The 19823-nt window shown below is 37.5% G+C and overlaps 1 protein-coding gene across 4 annotated transcripts in view; it reads left to right on the forward strand.

Moving 5' to 3' along the window:
* Positions 1-19221, forward strand: part of Thumpd3 (THUMP domain containing 3) — a 26541-nt gene extending 7320 nt beyond the window's left edge. For 3 of the 4 annotated variants that reach the window (XM_033755980.1, XM_033755978.1, XM_033755979.1), the window contains exons 4-10: positions 1979-2452; positions 7550-7680; positions 10551-10620; positions 13543-13658; positions 15230-15340; positions 16152-16275; positions 16461-16984. In XM_033755980.1, coding sequence (XP_033611871.1) covers positions 1979-2452; positions 7550-7680; positions 10551-10620; positions 13543-13658; positions 15230-15340; positions 16152-16275; positions 16461-16613 — 1179 coding nt within the window. In that variant the 3' untranslated portion in view covers positions 16614-16984. Of the gene's footprint in view, positions 1-1978; positions 2453-7549; positions 7681-10550; positions 10621-13542; positions 13659-15229; positions 15341-16151; positions 16276-16460; positions 16985-18146 lie in introns of those variants that run through there. The other variant, XM_010618786.3, reaches the window with a different exon arrangement.
* Positions 19222-19823: the final 602 nt, after the last annotated feature.

The raw sequence follows: 19823 nt of genomic DNA on the forward strand, positions 1-19823 counted from the left end.
TTTTTTTTTTTTTTTTTTTTTTTTTTGTACCAGGAATCGAACTTGGGTCCCTGTGCTTGCAAAGCAGGCACCAGAACCACTGAGCTAAATCCCTGGCCCTGTCCTACCATTTCAACTGACCATTTCTCTATAGACCCTTTATAGGAAAATTTATTTGTTAATTGAATTGAATTTGCTAACCCTGAAGTTTGATGCTATTTCAAGAAGATTCAGTAGTAGCAAAGCTTCCACTCAAATTGCCAAGTCTCAGTTGCATCAGTCAGCACATTTCTTTCTGCTTTGATCTTTAGTAACACACAATCAGTACTAGTGTTATGTAATAGAACTTCAGGATGGAAGTGTCTATATGTACATGTCCAACATGCTGACCACAAGGTAGTTGTGGGTGAAATGTGGCTAAAGTGACTGAGGAACTGAGTGTAATTTTCTGTAATTTTAAATCATTTAAGTTTCAATAACTACATGTGGTTAGTGGCTGCTCTATTGGACAGCCATGACTGTACTTTGCATTTTAATATTTAATCATATGTTATCCAGCAGTTTTTTATTGACCACTTTTTATATGCCAGTATTGTTCTAGGTGTGTGGCTGATAGCAGAGGTTGAGGCAGATAAGGTCTTTTCCACTATGCACTTACATACTGGGAGGAGCCTTCATGGTGAACAGGACATAAACTTAATAACCTTAGATAGTGCTGAGTATTGCAATCAAATAGGAAGAGAATGACTGGGAAGGACATTCAGTAAAGCAGGCTTCTCAGAGGATGTGCTGTTAAGTAATGAGGAAGAGGTCTGCAGTGCAGAATGTGAAGCAGGTACTTTCCAAACAGACTTGAAGGAATGAAAAAAATGGCCGTGAAATGTGTGAGAGAATAGGCAGGAGTCAGACTGTGCTTTGGGAAGCTGTTCAAGGGCTTTTAGCAAGAAAGGGGCAACACAGGATTTACTTTTTTAAAAGATGACTCTATATAAGAATCAGATGCATTTTTTAACTGCTGAAGATTTTTTTCCTTTAAAAATGTTTTGTTTTTACAGTAACTAATATGTAACACAACATAGGATTCCACCTTTGTATCAAGCAACAGTAACAGGGGAGAGGTGGGAGTTGAACCTGATTTCCACACACCACAAAAAGTCAATGAGAGGTTAAAATGTCCTTTCTCTTCCTTGTCTTTTATTTACCTATGTCCCCTCCTTGGAGGTAGCTTCTCATAGTTTAAATTTTAATTTAAGCTGGGTGTGGTGGTTTATGCTTTATAATCACAGCATTCTGGGATGCCAAGGCAGGAGGATCAGAAGTTCAAGCCCAGCCCAAGCAATCTAGCATGACCCTCTCAGAATATGAAAAAGGCTGGGGATGTGGCTCAGTATGGACAGAGGCCCTGGGTTTAATTGGCAGTATTGCGGGGGGGGGATGTAATAGTTTCTTAGTAATTTTTTATGACAATTACACTTGACTTCATTGAGGATGTGGATTATATCATGTAGTTTCTTACTAAAGTTTAATTTGTTGTTGTTGTTATTTTATTTTTGAGACAGGGTCTTGCTCTGTAGTTCAGTCTGTCCTTGAACCCGCCTCACCCTCTGCAATTGCTGGGATTATAGGCATGTACCACCATGTCCAGTTCTTATATTACTCTTTATTGGTTTAATGTGTATGTATCCTAATTTATCATTGAGATTTCAATTTCCTTAACTAAAGGCAGTTTTTTGTTTTACTTTTTTGTCTTGTGCCCCCTTCACACCTTCAAAAAAAATGACTAGTGTAGTCTGTAAGCAAAGTAGAGGTTAGTTTATTAGAGGTTTATTTGTTTAGTAGTGAGAAATGAACTGGACAGTGGTGGCTCACAGCTGCAATCCCAGCACACTGGTGGCTGAATGCAGAAGAACAAATTCAAGTTCAAGGCCAGAATCTGTCTGGAAAAAATCAGAAAAATTAAGTAGTGAGAAATGAATGGGTTTCATTCTGTCTTTTATAGGAAGAAGCACTGAAAGATTTTGAAGACTTGGCTGGAAAACTCCCATGGTCAGATCCTTTAAAAGTATGGGAAATTAATACCTGTTTCAAGAAAAAAAAAACAAAGCGCAAAAAGATGAGTCAGAATTCAAATAAAGAAAAAATTGATAACGGACAAGGAGACAAATTAGATGGAAGAGATATTAGAGGGTTTACTGATAGTGCTTTAGATTCTCATATCTTAGACTATTATGAAAATCCAGCCATCAAAGAGGAGATCTCAACATTAGTAGGTGATGACCTGGCATCTTCCAAAGATGAGACTGATGAACATTTGAAAGAAGAAACTGCACCTCAGGTGCTAAAGTTTCGAGTCACGTGCAACAGGGCAGGAGAAAAACATTGCTTCACCTCAAATGAGGCTGCAAGAGACTTTGGGGGAGCTGTTCAAGACCATTTCAAGTGGAAGGCTGACATGACCAACTTTGATGTGGAGGTAAGAGCAGGCTCTGATGGATTGCTTGGAATGCTGTCTCGTAGATACAGAGAATTTTCAGACCATAGTAACTCGGTATTGGGGACAATAGGGCTAGTACCATGTGACTGAGAATATTGAGTGTAGACACTGATAGATCTGGATCCGAGTTTGGCTCCACAAATGTGTAACTGGACAAGATTGTTTCTCTCTGTCTCTTTGTTTCAAGTAGAACCGTACCGTAATAGTGCATACCTTTAAGGCTGTACTGAAGGTTAAATGAGAATACTTTTTTTTTTATTTTTTATTGCTCCCAGGACCTTCACACGGAGCCACATCCCCAGGCCTTTTACGATTTTTTTTGAGACAGTTTTGCAATGCTGACAAGTTACCTGAGCTGAGCTCCAACTGTCTGTCCTTCTGCTCATCAGAATACTAGGATTGCAGACAAGTACCACCATGGCCCTAAAGTACATATTTGTTACAAGACCATGGCACATGCTGAGCATTTACAGGCAGGAGCTTCTAAGACACAAGTTTTCTCATTTACAAGCTAGTACTGTTTCTTCTACATTATGTATACTTTCATATTATAAAATTCAACAATTTGTATGTCTTGTTTCTAGCTTTGGTACTAGAAAAAGTGAAGGGCACTTTTAAAACCTCAACCTCAAATCTGTCATCTGTGCCAATACTTACCCTATTCCCATACCCAAATACTTTTAGCATGCTTACAGCCCTTGTGACTGCCCAGTTGATTAACTTCTGAGCAGTAACTGGAGCCATAAACCTGACAGTTTTACGGGTGTCTAGCAGCTGACATAGTTACCACAAAAAGTCAATTTCTTTGGCTATTCTGATATTTGAATTTGAAGTCATTTACTCTGCCTCTCTAATTTTTTTTCCCTTGGTATGTCGGATCAGGAGAACACTTCTCCACTTCTTTTTACTTTATACAGCTGTCCTAAAAATGAATCGGCACCAACTAGAAAAGTTATGGCTAAAAGTTAGCAATGTGGCTCAGAAGGCAGATTCCTGAGCCATGCTGCCTGCATTTAAATCCCAATTTAGATGCTGTAGGGCTGGGCAAGCGAGTTGTCTTTGTGCCTGAGATTCCTTATACACAGGGATCCACGCTACCTAGCTCAGAGCTGTTGACTAGGAAGTGAGATCATGAGTATAGTGTGTAGGACAGTGCCTTGCATGGAGAAGTGTCACAGCTACTGCTACTATTGGTAAGATCATGAAGAAACTTTAGGTGGAAGATGAGGGAACATTTTATTTTTATTTAGGTAAACTATAATTTGATCACAAAAGCCATTATATCATAGACATTATGATTCAAGTGAGTCTAGTTTAAGAAAATACTGAAGTTGAAAACTGGATGATAAAGCAGATATGGTGCAGTGCTAACAGTAGGTTAATATGGTTAAAGTGTGTAATTAGGAATTCAGTGTGCTAGTGGTATTGTAGCACTTCTATTTAAAATGTTTTCTAAAAAACCATAAACCTTCAAATAACGCTTTTATTATAGCAAGAAAACAGTACAAATAATGAATGGAAGAGTTGATTCTTTGAAAGATTAAATAAAATTGACAAACCCTTAGCCAACCTTATCAAAAAAAGAAAAGACTCAAATTCGTGCAGTTAGGAATGAAAAGGGTCAAATCACTGTAGATTTACAGAAGATTATCAATACCTACTTCTAGAATCTGTTTTGGTTTTTGGTTTTTGGTCTTTTTTTCTCCTCTCAGTACTGGGAGTTGAACTCAGGGTCTTCCACGGTCCAGGAAGGCATGGTGCCGCTCAGTTACATCCTCAGCTAGATCCTGTATTCTAATAAGATAGAAAATAGAAGAAATGGACATATTCCTAGATACATATGAATTACCAAGATCGAATCAAGAAGATATAAAAATTCTAAATAAACCAGTATCAACCAATGAAATTGAAGATGTAAATTAAAACCTACCAACAAAAGCCCAGACCCTGACGGATTCACTGCTGAATTCTCCAAGAAATTTAAAGTTGATGCTTCTCAAACTCTAAAGAAATTGAAAGGGAAGCAGTACTCCCAAATTAATTCTTGGAGGCAAGCGTTACCTTGATACCCAAAGCAGAAAAAGGTCCATCCAAAAAAGCCGGTCTCCCTAATGAACATAGATGAAAAAATCCTCAGAAAAATATTGGCAAACAGAATGCAGCAAATCATCAAGAAGCTTATACACCATGACCAAGTAGAATTCATCCCAGGGAAGCAGGGGTGGTTCAACATACACAAATTAATAAGTGTAATATATTCACAGATCCAAGAACAAAAATCATATGATCCTTTCAACATATGCAGAAAAAGCATTTGACAAAGTCCAATACCCTTTTGTGATAAAAACCCCACACAAAATTGAAATAGATAGTCTTAGCCTCAATTTGATAAACACCATCTATGACAAGCCAACCAACATCATTTTTCATGGACCAAAACGAAGCTTTCATTCTAAGAGCAGGTACAAGACAAGTATGTACACTGTCACCACTCTTACTCAGTATAGTTCTGGAAACATTAGCCAGAGCAATTAAACAAGAAAGAAAAGGAATAAGGATAGGAAAGGAAGTTCAACTATAGGTATTTGCAGATGACTTGATGCTTTACATAAAAGACCCCAAAACCTCCGCCAAAAGACTTCTAGATTTAATAAGAAAATTCAGCAGTATAGCAGGATACAAGTCAACACTCGAAAGTCAGTAACCTTCCTATATACAAATAACATATCAGAAATTAGAGAAATAATACCTTTGACAATGCATCAAGAAAAATGAAATACCTAGGAATTAATCTAACAAAGTAAAAGACCTACATAAAACACTACAGTACTCTGAAAAAGGAGATTGAAGAAGATAGCAGAAAATGGATAGGCAGAACCAATATAGTGAAAATGGCCATACTTCAAAATTGTTACACAGGCTTAATGCAATCCCGATCAAAGTACCAATAGCATATCTCACAGAGTTATAGAGAAAACAATCCTAAAATTCATTTGTTAATCGTGGTATCACCCATGCCCAGTAAGTATTCCTAAAATTCATTTGTGACCAGAAGAGACCTAGAATAGCAAAAGCAGTTCTTGACAACGGGCAAGGCAGGGACATCCCAATACCATATTTGAAATTGTACTGCAAAGCTACAGTGATAAAAAGAGCATGCGACTGAAAAAAAGAAAAGAAAAACTAGATCCAAGGATCAATGGAACAGAACAAAGATGCAGAAACAATGCAGGAGACATTCTGCTAACTTATCCTTGATAAAGGGGCTGAACACCCTCATTGGCAAAAAGAAAATAAAGTGCTGGGAAAGCTGGCTTTCCACATGCCAAAGATTGGACCTACACCCATATCTTTCACCATGCATGAAACTAAATAGTAAAACAATCTGCTGGAAGATAAAATCAGTAGAACTCTCAAAGACACTGCTATAAGCAAAGGCTTTAGGAACAAAATCTGAAATGCACAGAAGTATCGTTCATGAGATCGCATCTTACTAAAAAGCTCTTGCAGGCTGGGGATTTAGCTCAGTGGCACCCTGCTTGCCTTGCAAGTGCAAGGTCCTGAGTTTGATCCTCAGTCCCAATAAATAAATAAATAAATACGTACGTAAGTAAACAAGCAAGCAAGCCACCACCAACAGAGTCAAGAGACTGCCCACATTGTGGGAAAAGAAATTTTGCCAGCTGTTCCTCAGACAAAGGACTACTATCTAAACTATATTAAGAACTCAAAAAAATCAGACCCCCCCCCAAGTTAAAGACCAATCCAAAAATGGGCATCTGAAGTGAATATAGACACTTTTCAGGTGAAGTACAAATGGCACGTGAAATATATGAAAAAGTGTTTGACATCACTGGTTATGCAAGAGATGCAAATTAAAACATCTGAGATTCTCCAGAAAGAATAGGTCTTATCAAGAAATCAACCAATAACATGCTGGAGAGACTGGGGGGGGGGAAGGAACCCTTCTCTACTATTATTGGTGGGAGTGTACACTGGTGCAGCCACTGTGGAAATTAGTGTGGAGATTCCTCAAAATAAAACTACTAGAGGTTCCATTTGACCCAGCTATTTCCCTTCTTGGTGTCTTCCTGAAAAAATTAAAAACATCTTAGCACAGCAGTGTATATGCACCCATGTTTATAGCAGCACAGTTTGTAATAGCTATATCTTGGAAACAGCCCAAATGCCCATCAACCAATAAATGGATAAAGACACGGGTTTTTTTACACTGGAGTAGTACTCTGCTAAAAGAAAGATGAGCTGAAGAAATTTATAGCTAAATGGGTGTATCTTGAGACTATACTCTTTTTTAAAATTTATTTATTTGGTACTGGGGTTGAAACTTGGGACCTTGCGCTTATGGGGCAGGTGGTGAAACCACTGAGCTAAATATCCGGCCCTGAGACTATATACTTTTAAGTAAAATAAATAAAATACATATGTTTAAATACCACATTATTTCTCTGGTATGAGAAACAAAGTGGAAATAAGGACCAAAATGTATAATTTAAAAATGTGTAATGTTGGGAAATGGTAAGACCGTTCACATGGGAACAACAAGGGCAGTGGGAGGAAGAAAAGAATGACAGGACGAGAAAAAGTAAAAATAGAAAAAATGGAAACAAAGCTTTTGCTTATAGGAAGGGAAGGAAGGCTTGAGGGGAGAGGAAATGAAAAAAAAAAAGAGGCAGGATATATCCTGAACGGTGCAAATTCTCTATGAGTGTTGTTATGATGAGATATATCATCATGTACCAGTAGGGCTGGGGATGTAGCTCCATGGCACCATGCCAGCCTGGCAAGTGCAAGGTCCTGAATTTGATCCCTGGTATCCAAACAAAACCTAAAATGTACCGATAAAGTTTAAAAAATAATGCTTGCATTATAAAACAGGAGAAAATCAGGTTGTTAGACTTTAAACAGAAAAATAGTGCGTGCTATTTTATTTATGTGAAGTTTTGTCTGCCTACATGCAAAATAAACCTCACCCACAAAGGCTTATTTATAAAGCCTCAGTTTAAAAATCTTAGTAATAAATGCAGATATTTTCTTCTGTCTTGTTAACTGTCATAGGTTCTCTTGAATATCCATGATAATGAAGTGGTTGTAGGTATTGCATTGACTGAGGAGAGCCTACACCGCAGAAATATTACAAATTTTGGACCAACAACTCTTAGATCAACTCTTGCTTATGGGATGCTCAGGTAAGAGAATGAATATTTTGCTCTCCAGATTAAAGTACTTTGCCTTGAATATTCTCTTCCAAACACTGATTTTTTTCCCCTCTTTGGTAAGATACTGAGTTGGAATTGAGTGGACAAAAAACAAGATTGTTAAAAAACTAATAATAGGTTTCTTTCCCCTGTATCGAATGATTCCTTATGAAAATATGTAACCAGTTTCCCAGTTTGTTTGTTAGTTAGTTAGTTAGTTATTGGTACTGGGGATTGAACTCAGGTCCTTGCACTTGCAAGGCAGGCCACTGAACCGCTGAGCTAAATCCTCGGCCCCCAGTTTTCTTGATTTTTAAACTAATTTTTAAAATTTAATTGACTAGAATTATTTCTTACTGCTGTGGTTGTTTCTTGGTTTTTTTGAGACAGTTTTGCTTTGTAGTTCACGCTGGCCTTAAACTCACTGTTGCCAAGGCTGGCCTTGAATTCTTGAAGATTCTCCTGTCTCAGCCTCCAAAGTGCTGGAATTATAGGCATGCACCACTATGCCCAACTAGCTTTTTAAATTTTAAAATGAGAAGGGGTAGCCACATTTCTTTTTGGGAAGGATATACTGTACATTGGGGGGAAGAGCAGAGTTTGCTGTGCTTCATTTCTGTGAAGTGAAACAGATGAAAGAGATTTTTGAAGTGCATATAGCATGTAAATTAGTATAGAAAACTTTTACTCATGTTTTTTAAAGTTACACTTAACAACAGCCTAGGAATCATTCTGGAAATTTTCCACTTTTCAAAGTGTAAGATCTAGCTTTCCCTGTTCTTTGTTTGCCCTTCCCTCTTATTGAGTGCTTTTTTCCACCACTTGGACAAGTATATCTTCTCAAGCTTCTGATTCTGACACTGCAAAGTGGGTTTAGTTTGGGACGTAAAAGATTAGTAGTAAGGATTAAATGCAGAAATAAATGCAAAATAATTTATATGCAGTTCTCACATGTCTTGGTGGAGTCATAGTTCAAGACACTTGAACCATATTAATTCAAAGCAAATAATAAAAAACTGGGTTCTTTAATAGCTCTTTTTTTTTTTTAAACAAAAATATCCTCCTGCTTCAGCCTCCCAAGTGCTGGGATTACAGATATGCACCACCACGTCCTGCTTACGGGTTCCAACTCTATTCAAATACTTATTATCTGGAGTTATTATAGCAGCCAAGAATACAAAGTGATTTATTTTTGGTGCAACTATTGGTAGCCTAACTAGTTTAGTATAAAAGCTAGTGATTATGCCTGGCAGGTTGGGCAGTAGATGAGAAGTCCTGTAGAGTCCCTCAAAAAACATATAGTCCCTATGTTTCAAAAAGGGCAGAAACTAGTATTGGAAAACAACCAGAAACCTCAGCAGCTACTCTTTGCCTTGGCTCTTACCTTGGTTCATCTGTGTACATGGCTATCTCTCAACTAAATTTATATTTTTCCAGTTTCAAAGAATCAGCTTGTACTTCCTAGAACTTTTAGCTCTTTATTCCATATTTCCCAAAGAGAGGATTTGTGTGCCATAGTTTTGATAAAATGTCCACCTTCCTGCCCTATCAGCCACAGCTGAGAGTACAGGGTTGCTTACTACCACAAGATAGTTGCCAAGGAGTCTTTTGTCATGTGTTGAGAGATGGATCTGTCTTGTGAGGGAGAGAAACAATTAGCACTGAAGAAGTGACACTTAAGCCATCAACTTTAATTCTGACTGTCCCCTACTTGAGTTTTGTGTCCCTGGACAGATGTTTTACTTTACCTATAAAATAATAGTGGTAACCAAATGAAGAGAATTGTTAGCATTTCATAAATGATGTATGAAGGATCCTAAATTCATGCCTGTCAAAAACTAAATGCTCAAATAAAGAATTATTTTATATTGAGGTTGTCTTTAAAATTAAATAAGCCAGATCCCAGCACTCAGGAGGCTTGTATTGCCGCAAGTTTGAGGCCACTCTGGGCTACATTAGTGAGTTCAGGACCAGTCTGAACAACAGAGACTGCCCCCCCCAAAAAAAGTCAAACAAGCCAGGTATGGTAATTTCAGCACTTGGAAGGCTGAGGCAGGAGGATCACCCTGTCTCCTGTTTCAAAAACAAATAAAATTTTAAAATAAAGGAAAAGAAAAAAAAAAAAGTAACACTGAGCCAGGGATGTAGCTCAGTGGCATAGCACTTGCTTGGCAAGCCAAGGTCCTGAGTTCGATCTCCAGTACCAAAAAAAAAAAAAGGCAAAGACAATTGATAAATATATTTTTAAAAAGTAAAATAAAAATAAAGGACCAGTGAATGTCTAATTGCCCATAAACTTATTTTTGGCACATGTTTTGCTTGAGACATGTTTCAGCTTTTTATGTTATACAGGTTTTTATGCAAAACAGCACTTTTTTAAAAAATATGTATGTGTGTGTGCGTGCATGCTAGTAAGTCCACACATGTATATTTTCAAAGATCTGGAACTAAAATGAGATTTCAGGTGATAGTCAAAAGGAACTTTGGTTTTATATATATATATACACACACACATACATACACACATATACATATACATACATATATATATATATGCACATACATACACACACATATTTTTAAGTGCTAGGTCAGTCAGCCAATATAGAATTACAAATTCATTTTAAAAATTACTATAGAAGGGCCAGGGATTTAGCTCAGTGGGGCCGCTGCCTGCCTTGTAAGCACAAGGTCCAGAGTTTGATCCCTGGTACCAAAAAAAAAAAAAAAATTACTGTAGACAGGTGTTCTCATACTAGTTTGAAAGACCCTTTAACTTACAGCTTTAGGAATCATCACTGTGGAAGCTTAGCTTCTGCTTAATGTATATATTGACTGTGCTTTTTTATTTTCTTCTCCAGGCTCTGTGCACCTCAACCTACTGATATAATAGTTGATCCAATGTGTGGAACAGGGGCAATACCAATAGAGGTAATACCTTTCCATTAGTTTGTTTTTTGTTTTTGAGACCAGGGCTCACTATGTAGCTCAAGCTAGCCTTGAACTGGAGGCAATCTTGTAATCGGATGTTGGGATCACAAGCATGCACAATCGTTAGCTTTAGATGAGCTCTGATCTAGGCCTAATGGGCAAATTAGACATAAGGAAACCATCAAAGTTAAGTCAGTTGACCAAGAGTTTTAAAAGAATTACAGTAGTAAACAGTCAAGTGTGGCAGGACTGGAGAAGTGATTGTCTATTCATCGGATTAAAAGGAGACTGAAGATTACAGACTGGTGAGTCTCTTTTCTGTATCAGGTAAGCTAGTAAATTAGATAGGAAAGACTAATTGAAGGTAGAAGCATAAATTGAAGGAAGGTGGTTTTTTATCTCTGTTTAGTGAGAATATAGTTTTTAGTGTAGTCTGCTAGAGAGAGTGAGTATCTTAAAAAAGAGAATCACTGAAGGTATAGTCAGTGGTAGAGCACTTGCCTATCTTGTGCAAAGCCTTGGATTCAATCCACAGCACTGCAATAAAGGGAAACTTAGGAGTATTATTTAGATTTTTTAAAAAGTTGACAAGGCTGCATACCAAATGCTCTTCAGTAGTGTTTAAAATTACTGTGACATTGAGAGGACCCATAAAAACTTCATAGAGCAAGAAATGGGACTGTGTTTTCTAAGTAGAGATCATTTAACTGTTTTAGTGAATCTGTCTAAACATGTAGAAATTATTTAAAGAGGGAACTCACAATAAAATCACTTAAATTTAGGAGAAACAAAGTTTTTCAATAGGGTATACCAAAAGCCAATGTGAAAAAGCTGCAGTTTCTGTACACAGGCAAACTAGACAAATGAGCAAGTCCATAACCACCAACAAGGAAAAAAATAATCCAGACTATAATTAGAAAATGACATCTGTGATCTGGAAGTTAAAAATGCATGAAGGAAACTATAGTTTGTGTGACTATTATGTTAGCACCAGAAGTCCCTCTGCCTGCAGAGACCTGTACTGAGAAAACCCAGTCATAGTAAAACAATTGTGGGATAAAGCAGTGCTTGTCTCTTAACACCAAACTGTAATATGTCTGTGAAACATCAGGTAAGGCCATTGGATATCAAGAAATATACAACAGAGTTAGAGAACAGAGTAAAAAAGATAGCTTTAAAAGAAAAGCTGTTTGTAGGCATGAGGGTGCCAATGTGGTAACACTTAAACTGCTGTGTGGTCAAAATGTATAAAATTGTGAAAGAAAGTAAAGGTACTTATGTAGATTTATTTCTTTTAAAACATGGAAATACTATAAATCCAGGTCCTTTTGAGGCAGAAAATCCAAATAAGTGTTAAGAATGTTGGTTTTGAAAATGAGGGGAAGAAGGGTCAAAGTAGGGGAGGTGGGAAAAAAAGAAACAAGATATATCATGTACAGGTACAGACTCCCCGTGATGCATGTTATCATGGTGTATATCTAAAGTGTATCAGTAAATGTTTTGATGGGAAGTCAGAATCATTGAGACTTTCATCACACATGTAGTTTCCTTCTCCATCCCTGCTCAGCCAAATTCTGAAGTCCCTTTTATAATCCCTGCAGGATTACAGGATGTAGTATGTCATCACCCTTGTGTCTGGGCAAAATAAAGTTGTATTCCCATTCAAAAAGAAAGTGGTGTCCATTACTCATCTCCAAGCAGAGAGTAGAACCTTTCTCTGCTTTCATGTCAGAAATCTTCTATTAACTTGCACAAAACATTGTTCAGGCCTAGGGTATTATGTCACCTCATTTCATAAAGGAAATGTGAGAGCCCAGTATTTATAGTCTGTTGCTGACAAGTTTTTGATACAAAACTAAAAAGCCTTTCAGGGACATGGCAGTTACTGTTTAAGAGGCTATCATACAAAGGAAATGACTTTATTGTGAGACAGTCAAGTATTTCAGTAGATCTGATTATATTAACTCACAGTCCAAAAGGGTATAGGGTAGTTTTACTTGCTTAATTTTTTAAACCATGTTTAGATAGGGACTGTTAGGCCTTCTGCATGTCAGACACTGCTGAGCCTGGGATTGAATAAAATACTAGATTTGTTCTGAAGGAGTTCCTAGATGGGTTGGGAGGCAGGTTACGTAGGAACATAATTAAAATTGGAACAAGTGTAGTGGCAGAGGTGTGTACAGGTGCTTTTATGGAGATGAAAGACAGCTTGGAGAGTTGTTCGATGTTAAAGAGAGTATGACATTTAAGCTGTGTAGTAAGTCGCCTTTCAGACATTGGAACAAAATACCCACCACTCAAAACTTAGAGATTTAATAAGCTTATGGTTTTAGTTCATGGTTGGCTAGTTCCGTTGTTGTGAGTCTGAAGTGAAGTAGAACATCACGGTGTAGCAAAGCTGCTTGCTTTATGGCATCCAGGAAGCAGAGAGCTTGGGAAGACATCAGAGAAGAAAGAGCCAGGGCCAGTTATAGTCCCCACAATCACATACCCTTGATGTACTTCCTCCAGCCACGCCCCACCTTTTATTTTTTAATTTTTATTTATTTAATTTTTGGGGGGGGTACTGGGGATCAAACTTGGGTCCTTGCACTTGCAAAGCAGGTGGTGGAACAACTGAGTCAAATCCCCGGTCCTCCCACCTTTTTAGTAGCTCATTCAGCTGTGCCCTCACAGTCCAGTCCTCCAGCAATCTCTTACTCCACTAAGTTGACAGTCAAGCTGGGTTTTAAAAGATAGGTAGTAGTTCAGCAAGCAGAGAAGGCATTTCCAACAAGGGCAATAGCAAACTTGACAATATATTGTTTTGCCACTTTTGAAAAGAACACTGATTATCTTATGACAACTAATCGGAATAACTCTCCCCTTCACAATTTTTTGCAGCTTGTTACTTATGTTTTAATATATACACCTGTCTTTTAGGGGGCTACTGAATGGTCTAACTGTTATCATATTGCTGGTGATAATAGTCCACTGGCTGTGAAAAGGGCAGCCAATAATATCTCATCTTTATTGACCAAGAGCCAAGTTAAAGAAAGGTAAAATTCTAAATCTTTTGTATCATATTTTAGACTTAATTACTTTTCGTGTTGATTTTGACTTAATAACCTCAGTGCATTGTGACCGTATAGCCAAGATGAATGTAGAGTGAGAATCCATTTAAAATTTAAATTTATTAAAAATAATTTATATTTTTAAAATATTACTTTCCTCATACTATTCCAACTTTTTCTGTTTTCCTTTTTCTTCTTTCCATACTGATACTGATACTGAGGATTGAAACCAGGACCTTCACACTTAAATATGTAAGGGTATTAAATCATCCTCTCCCATGGGGGTAAAGGGCTTAACATGCATTCCTCATAAAGCTATGAAACCCAAGATCAAGGTGCCAGCCCAGTGGGTTCTTGAGGAAAGCTCTCTTTCTAAATCGTAGTCCTTTGATATCCATAGTTTGGAAGTCCATCAGCCTCTGCTTATGTGTGTCGTTTATCCTTTTGACTTACGTATTTTTGCAGCATCTTAAGGGCTACAACTTCCATTTGAGGACACCTTCTGTGACAGCCTCTCTTCATTCTTTTTGAGTCTTTGGGGAAGAACTGGTTGTATTGTGGCTTAAAGTATAATTTCTTATCAGGAGCTCCACCATAAGCCCACTTCTCTGACCTGGGTAGTTGTCCTTTATTATCCCCCACCCCAGACCCTGGTACTGGGGATTGAACTCTGGACCTTGTGCTCACGAAGCAGGCAAGGTGCCACTGACCTAAATCCCGGCCCTTGTCCTTTACTCTAGAAGTACTGGTCAACAGATTTGGCTTTACCAATGCACCACATCCTGATTACATAACACAGGAAGTCATTTGATCTACACTTAGCCTCAAGAGATCCAAAGACAAGTGCCTCTATAATATTGAGGCTTACATTTGTAAATCGTTTTTTTAAAAAAAAGTTTAATATTCATGATTATATACGTAGCACATGTGATCCTATTTTATGTCTATAATATTGGTTGTACCCTTATCTTCACTAATTTTTTTCCTTTTAACACTATAAAGTTCTCTTGCAGTTGGTACAGGCATAATTTCTCTTGATTCATTTTCCTAAACTGTATTTGATACATTACTTTTTGTTTTTGGTGCTGGGGATCGAACTCAGGACCTTTTGTTTGCAAGGCAGGCAGCGGAACCACTGAGCTAAATCTCTGGCCCCCTAAACTGTTTTTGAAACATATGTCAACATCTTTTTTTGAGACAGGGTCTCATTATGCTGTCTAGGCTGGCCTGGAACATTATGGTGGTTCTCCAGCCTCATTTTCCTGAGTGCTGGGATTACAAGCTTGCACCACCACACCCCATGTGAACATCTTTTGAAAATCGATCTTAACCATTTTTAAATTTATATGTAGTTTCTCCATTTCAGTCATTATACTAGTTTTATTTAATGTATATAAAGTTCCTTTTTACATGTCACTTTTAAGGTTATGATCAGTTTGTAATTTTCTATGATTCATAGCATTGTACTTTGCTATACCAAAGTCTCCCTTGGGAAAACTTTTTTTAAAATTTCATATTTCAGAATCTGTTGAAGCACCTTTCCTTTGTCCCTGCAGCAAATCCTCCTGGGGATTACCTATTGATGCTGTTCAGTGGGATAGCTGCAATCTTCCACTGAGAACTGGCTCTGTGGATATCATTGTTACAGATATGCCATTTGGAAAAAGGTAGGCATTATTTTTCTTGAAAAGCAAAAAAAAAAAGTTTGTTTTACTTTACCTGTTATTCTGGTAACTTGTCTTCTAAATATTTAGTACAAATATTATTTGTACTTCATGTGTAAGTTAATAAAAAAGTCTGCATTTCCTTTTAACAGACTTAGAACCATTTTTTTGTTTTGTTTTGTTTTGTTTTTTGCTAAAGTTTTTGGTTTTTTTGAATATGTCTTGCTATGTAGTCAAGGCTAGCCTTGAACTTACTTTGTAACCCAGCCTGGCCTCAGATTCCTGCTTTTGCCTTCTGGTGCTGGGATTTTGCACGTTACTACCATACTTGGCTTTTTCTGAACAATTTTAACAGTCATGGTAGACTCACCCATTTTGTTTCCCCTGAGAATTCAGGAATATATCAAATACATATTTTGATCCCAACCATTACAGGCGGTTGCTTTTTTAATTACCTGTAATTCACTTCTTACCCTATTTGTTGTTCAATTACACAATCATAGTTCAAATAAAAAGAATGAATGAGGAAGATGACTGATTCTCAGCATAAATTGTTTTCTAAGCATTGGTTTGGTTTAGTTTGATTATACTCACTAAGAAGACAAGTTTTAGTTGTTAAAAATTGATTTGATACAAAATTCTTAACAGTTCACTCTCATAGCTTATTTTATTCACATAACTGCCACAGTCTGGCTTTTTTTTTTTTTTTTATGCCTTGGGATGCATAAATGTTTGTTCTCATTTCATACAGTCCTAGATGTTTATCTTTTACAACAGTCAATGGTTGACTCATCAGACTTTCTTTTATATATAGGATGGGCTCCAAAAAGAGAAACTGGAATCTTTATCCAGCTTGCCTGAGGGAGATGAGCCGTGTCTGTAGACCTGGAACAGGCCGAGCCGTACTCCTTACCCAGGACAAGAAGTGCTTTGCCAAGGTGCTGAACATTAGCTCAAAATCTTTCTGTGGCAATTTCAGGATATTCATTTGAATAGGATATGTTTTCTCTTCCCGGTGTTACTTAACTGGCAGCTAAGATCCCTGGATTGTTTATAAGCAGATTGTCAGCCTGGTTTTGTTTTTGTTTTTGTTTTTGTTTTTTTGCTTTTTGTGTATACACAGGCATTATCTGGAATGGGACATGTGTGGCGAAAGGTCCATACGGTCTGGGTGAATATTGGGGGTCTTCATGCTGCAGTTTATCTTCTGAAACGAACACCTCAAGCTTTTGTTCATTCTTCAGATCAAGAAGGAGAAAGAGGGACACCTTGGTAATACAAAGAATGATGGTTAGTAGTTTTCCTACTTCCCAACAATGAAAATGTCAGCATGAAGAACTTGCTTTGAGAGACAAATATTAACAGAAATGCAGCCTGCATTATTTTAACCAAACTACAATATGATGTAATTTAAAGGTTTAAAAGAGAGAGCCTTTCAGAGCCTTCCTTAGAACTGTTTGAGGAGGTAGATGGCAATTAGTATTTTTCTTCCCCCCCCCATACTAGGGATTCTACACAAGACCTTGGCAATGAGCTTTCTCTCCAGCCCTTTATTCCGTAGTATGAGGCCTTCACACTGGGGTATACCCCCAGCCCTTTGTATTCTTTGTTTTGTTTGCAAAACCAGGGACCAAACTCAGGACCTTGCGCTTGCCCAAGGCAGGCACTGGCACCACTGAGCTAAACCTCCAGCCCCCCCACCTTTTTTTTTAATTTTTTGGGGCAGAGTCTTGCTATGTAGTTCAGGCTGGCCTCATTATGTAGCCCAGGCTGACTTCGAACTTGCAGCAATTCTCCTGTCTCAGCCTCCCAAGTGCTGGTTTTACAGGCATGCACCGCCGTGCCTGGCTTTAGCTTTTGATCCTCTTGCCTCAGCATCTGAGTTAGTAATTTCCTTCAAATGCTTTATAGATGATTATTGAAAATGCCCTGAAGTCTAATTTTAGAACATTTTATTTTCAGGCTTTATGGCTTTATTCTCTGTTGTGTCAAGTAGAAAGCCACCTTGGCCTATATAAAAGGCAGAGAACATAATCAGAAGATCTTAGGATACCTCTTATTGCCCATGCAGCTTTGCTCTTCTTTTTATCTCACCCTCAAAAAATAAGGCATAATTACATTTGTAGTAGTGATTGCCCTGTGACAAGATGAAATTTCACAAGGCCTACAGAAAAACATCTGTCTTAAAATAGGCATCTCTTATTCAGATTAACACACAGATGTAAGACAGGACTAAAATTTATGAAAGAGACTATAAATGCTGTGTACATGATATTTCTATTTGTAAAGAATAGTAGAAACATTGGCAGATGAGGTGTGGGACCAAGAAACCACGTAGATTTTTCTTTCAGTACACAAAGGCATGTGTTGCTTTTGAAATCCAAACATGAACCTGTCAGATTTTTTATGTTGTGGGTCAAAGATAAGAGAAAAAACTGATGTCTCTTTGGATGAAAACTTAATTTGGGAGTCATGTAAGTTTATTTCTGCCTGGCTCATTGTTCACATTTAGTTGCTTTTCTAGTGGCATCAAGTCCTTCCCCAGATAATGAAATAACCTCAATATTCAGTCTTTGTAAAATGGTGCTTCCCTGGGACAAAGAACCGTTGAGGGTTTATGTGGAATTCATTATAGTATTCAGTTTATTCTGAGTGTCTGGCTGCACTCAGTTTAAATTTGCTGTATCATACGAATAATGTGCCACTTACTATTTTTTAACATCTCCATTCATAATAAAAGGAACAGTTCCTCCTTTGAAAGAGTTCACATTCATAGCATAGTTAGCAATCCTAATCTGGTTTCTTTCAGATTTAACCCACACTTCAGGATGAACTGGATATAAGGCATTTATAAAAGTTCCATGTCCTGTATCAGAATCCACAGCTGCATTCATTGTAATAACTTTTTACCTATGACACATGAAACCTTTTAAACCTCAAATTAAGTAAGGGGCTGGTGAGCTGTCCGCAGAACCCAAAGTACAAGGACCATTCCTACCAAGTGCCTACAGGTAGGTACACAGTACCACCACACAGTAGGCATTCAGTATTTGCTGAACCAGTGAATTATTAATGTTTTTACATTTTATCAGGGATGTTTTTATAGAACTACATCAATTTTGTGCTTCAGTCATTATAGCTTTAATTCTATTAAATACTGCAATGAAAACATTGACAGACTGATTTAAGATGGTGATTATAGGTAGTAGGCATCTCCTTCCCACTATCTTTTGCTGATAGGGCGACCAGAATAGGAAATGGGCTATGAGCAAGATTTAGAAGACCTGCACTTGAGTTACAGATTTTTAACCATGGAAATGGGTCTCCTGGGTAACATGAAAAGATAGGAAAGAGAATTGGTTATTGGGAATGAGTCAGTATATTTTGGAGGGTAAAAATGCTAAAAATTAGGAAAAATTTTATCAATCTAACAAGAGGAGTTATTTCTAGATAACTGCACTGGAATAGTTAAAAAGAGGATTGGTTTCTTTTAAAATGATAGGCTTTCAGAAAACTCTGCCTAAACTAGACTCTGACACATTAATGGCTCAGGTGTCCACTGCATGGACCAAAACATATTTAAGACTGATAAAAATATATTTATTTTGAAGTACCCAAAGTACAGTAAAGCATGTGAGTGCTTAATAGGCATACAAAATGGAAATACCAATCGTCAGGGTAACATTTTCCAAGAAGTTTTAAGGTGTCATGTGTGAAGCTCAGTGGCAGAATGGTCAACGTTTGAAAATTCTACCCAATGTAGCTACTGGACTTTGGTTATTTTGTCTTGTTTTGTTTTGAAGTTTAGAAGAAACACCAGTCTGCATACCAAAAGTTCATTTATTTTGTTTTGTTAAGGTCTCACTCTGTAATTCAAACTGGCCTTGAACTCACTATGTAGCCCAGGTGGGCCTCAAACTAGTGGAGATCCTCATATCTCAACCCTCCCCAGTGCTAGGACTATAAGCATACACCACCACTCCTGGCTGCATACCAAAATTTTAAATGTGCACAATTTGAAAAAAATGTGTCATTCTTTATAACAGTCTTATCATGCCACCAGGCTAACATGTTTGCTAATCACTTTTAAGTTATACGCTGCTCAATCACAGATTTATGGTAGAAGCAATTTTTACTAGAAAAGACAAAGAATGGTATTAGTTTTTCTCCAATTTTTAGTTCATGTCCCTAAAATGTGGGCTTCTCTTCACAGAAATCTTCCTGTCCTAACATGCCCATTATCCTAGTCATCCAGGCATATGAGTGTTTATCATGTGTGTGTATGTGTTAGAGCAGCTTTTGTTTGCTTTGGTTGAGATGGTCTCACTGTGTAGCTCCTCCAACTTGCCATCCTCCTGCCTCAGCTTCGCAAGTGCTTGGATTATAGGTGTTTACCACAGGGCAAATTTATCATTTTATCAAGTAAAAATGGTGCTCTAAGAAAAGTTAATTCAATGTTTTTGTTGTTTTTGAGACAAGATCTTGC

Source organism: Fukomys damarensis, unplaced genomic scaffold, assembly GCF_012274545.1.
Source record: "Fukomys damarensis isolate Sample0158 unplaced genomic scaffold, DMR_v1.0_HiC HiC_scaffold_24, whole genome shotgun sequence".
NCBI classification, from domain to species: Eukaryota; Metazoa; Chordata; class Mammalia; order Rodentia; family Bathyergidae; genus Fukomys; species Fukomys damarensis.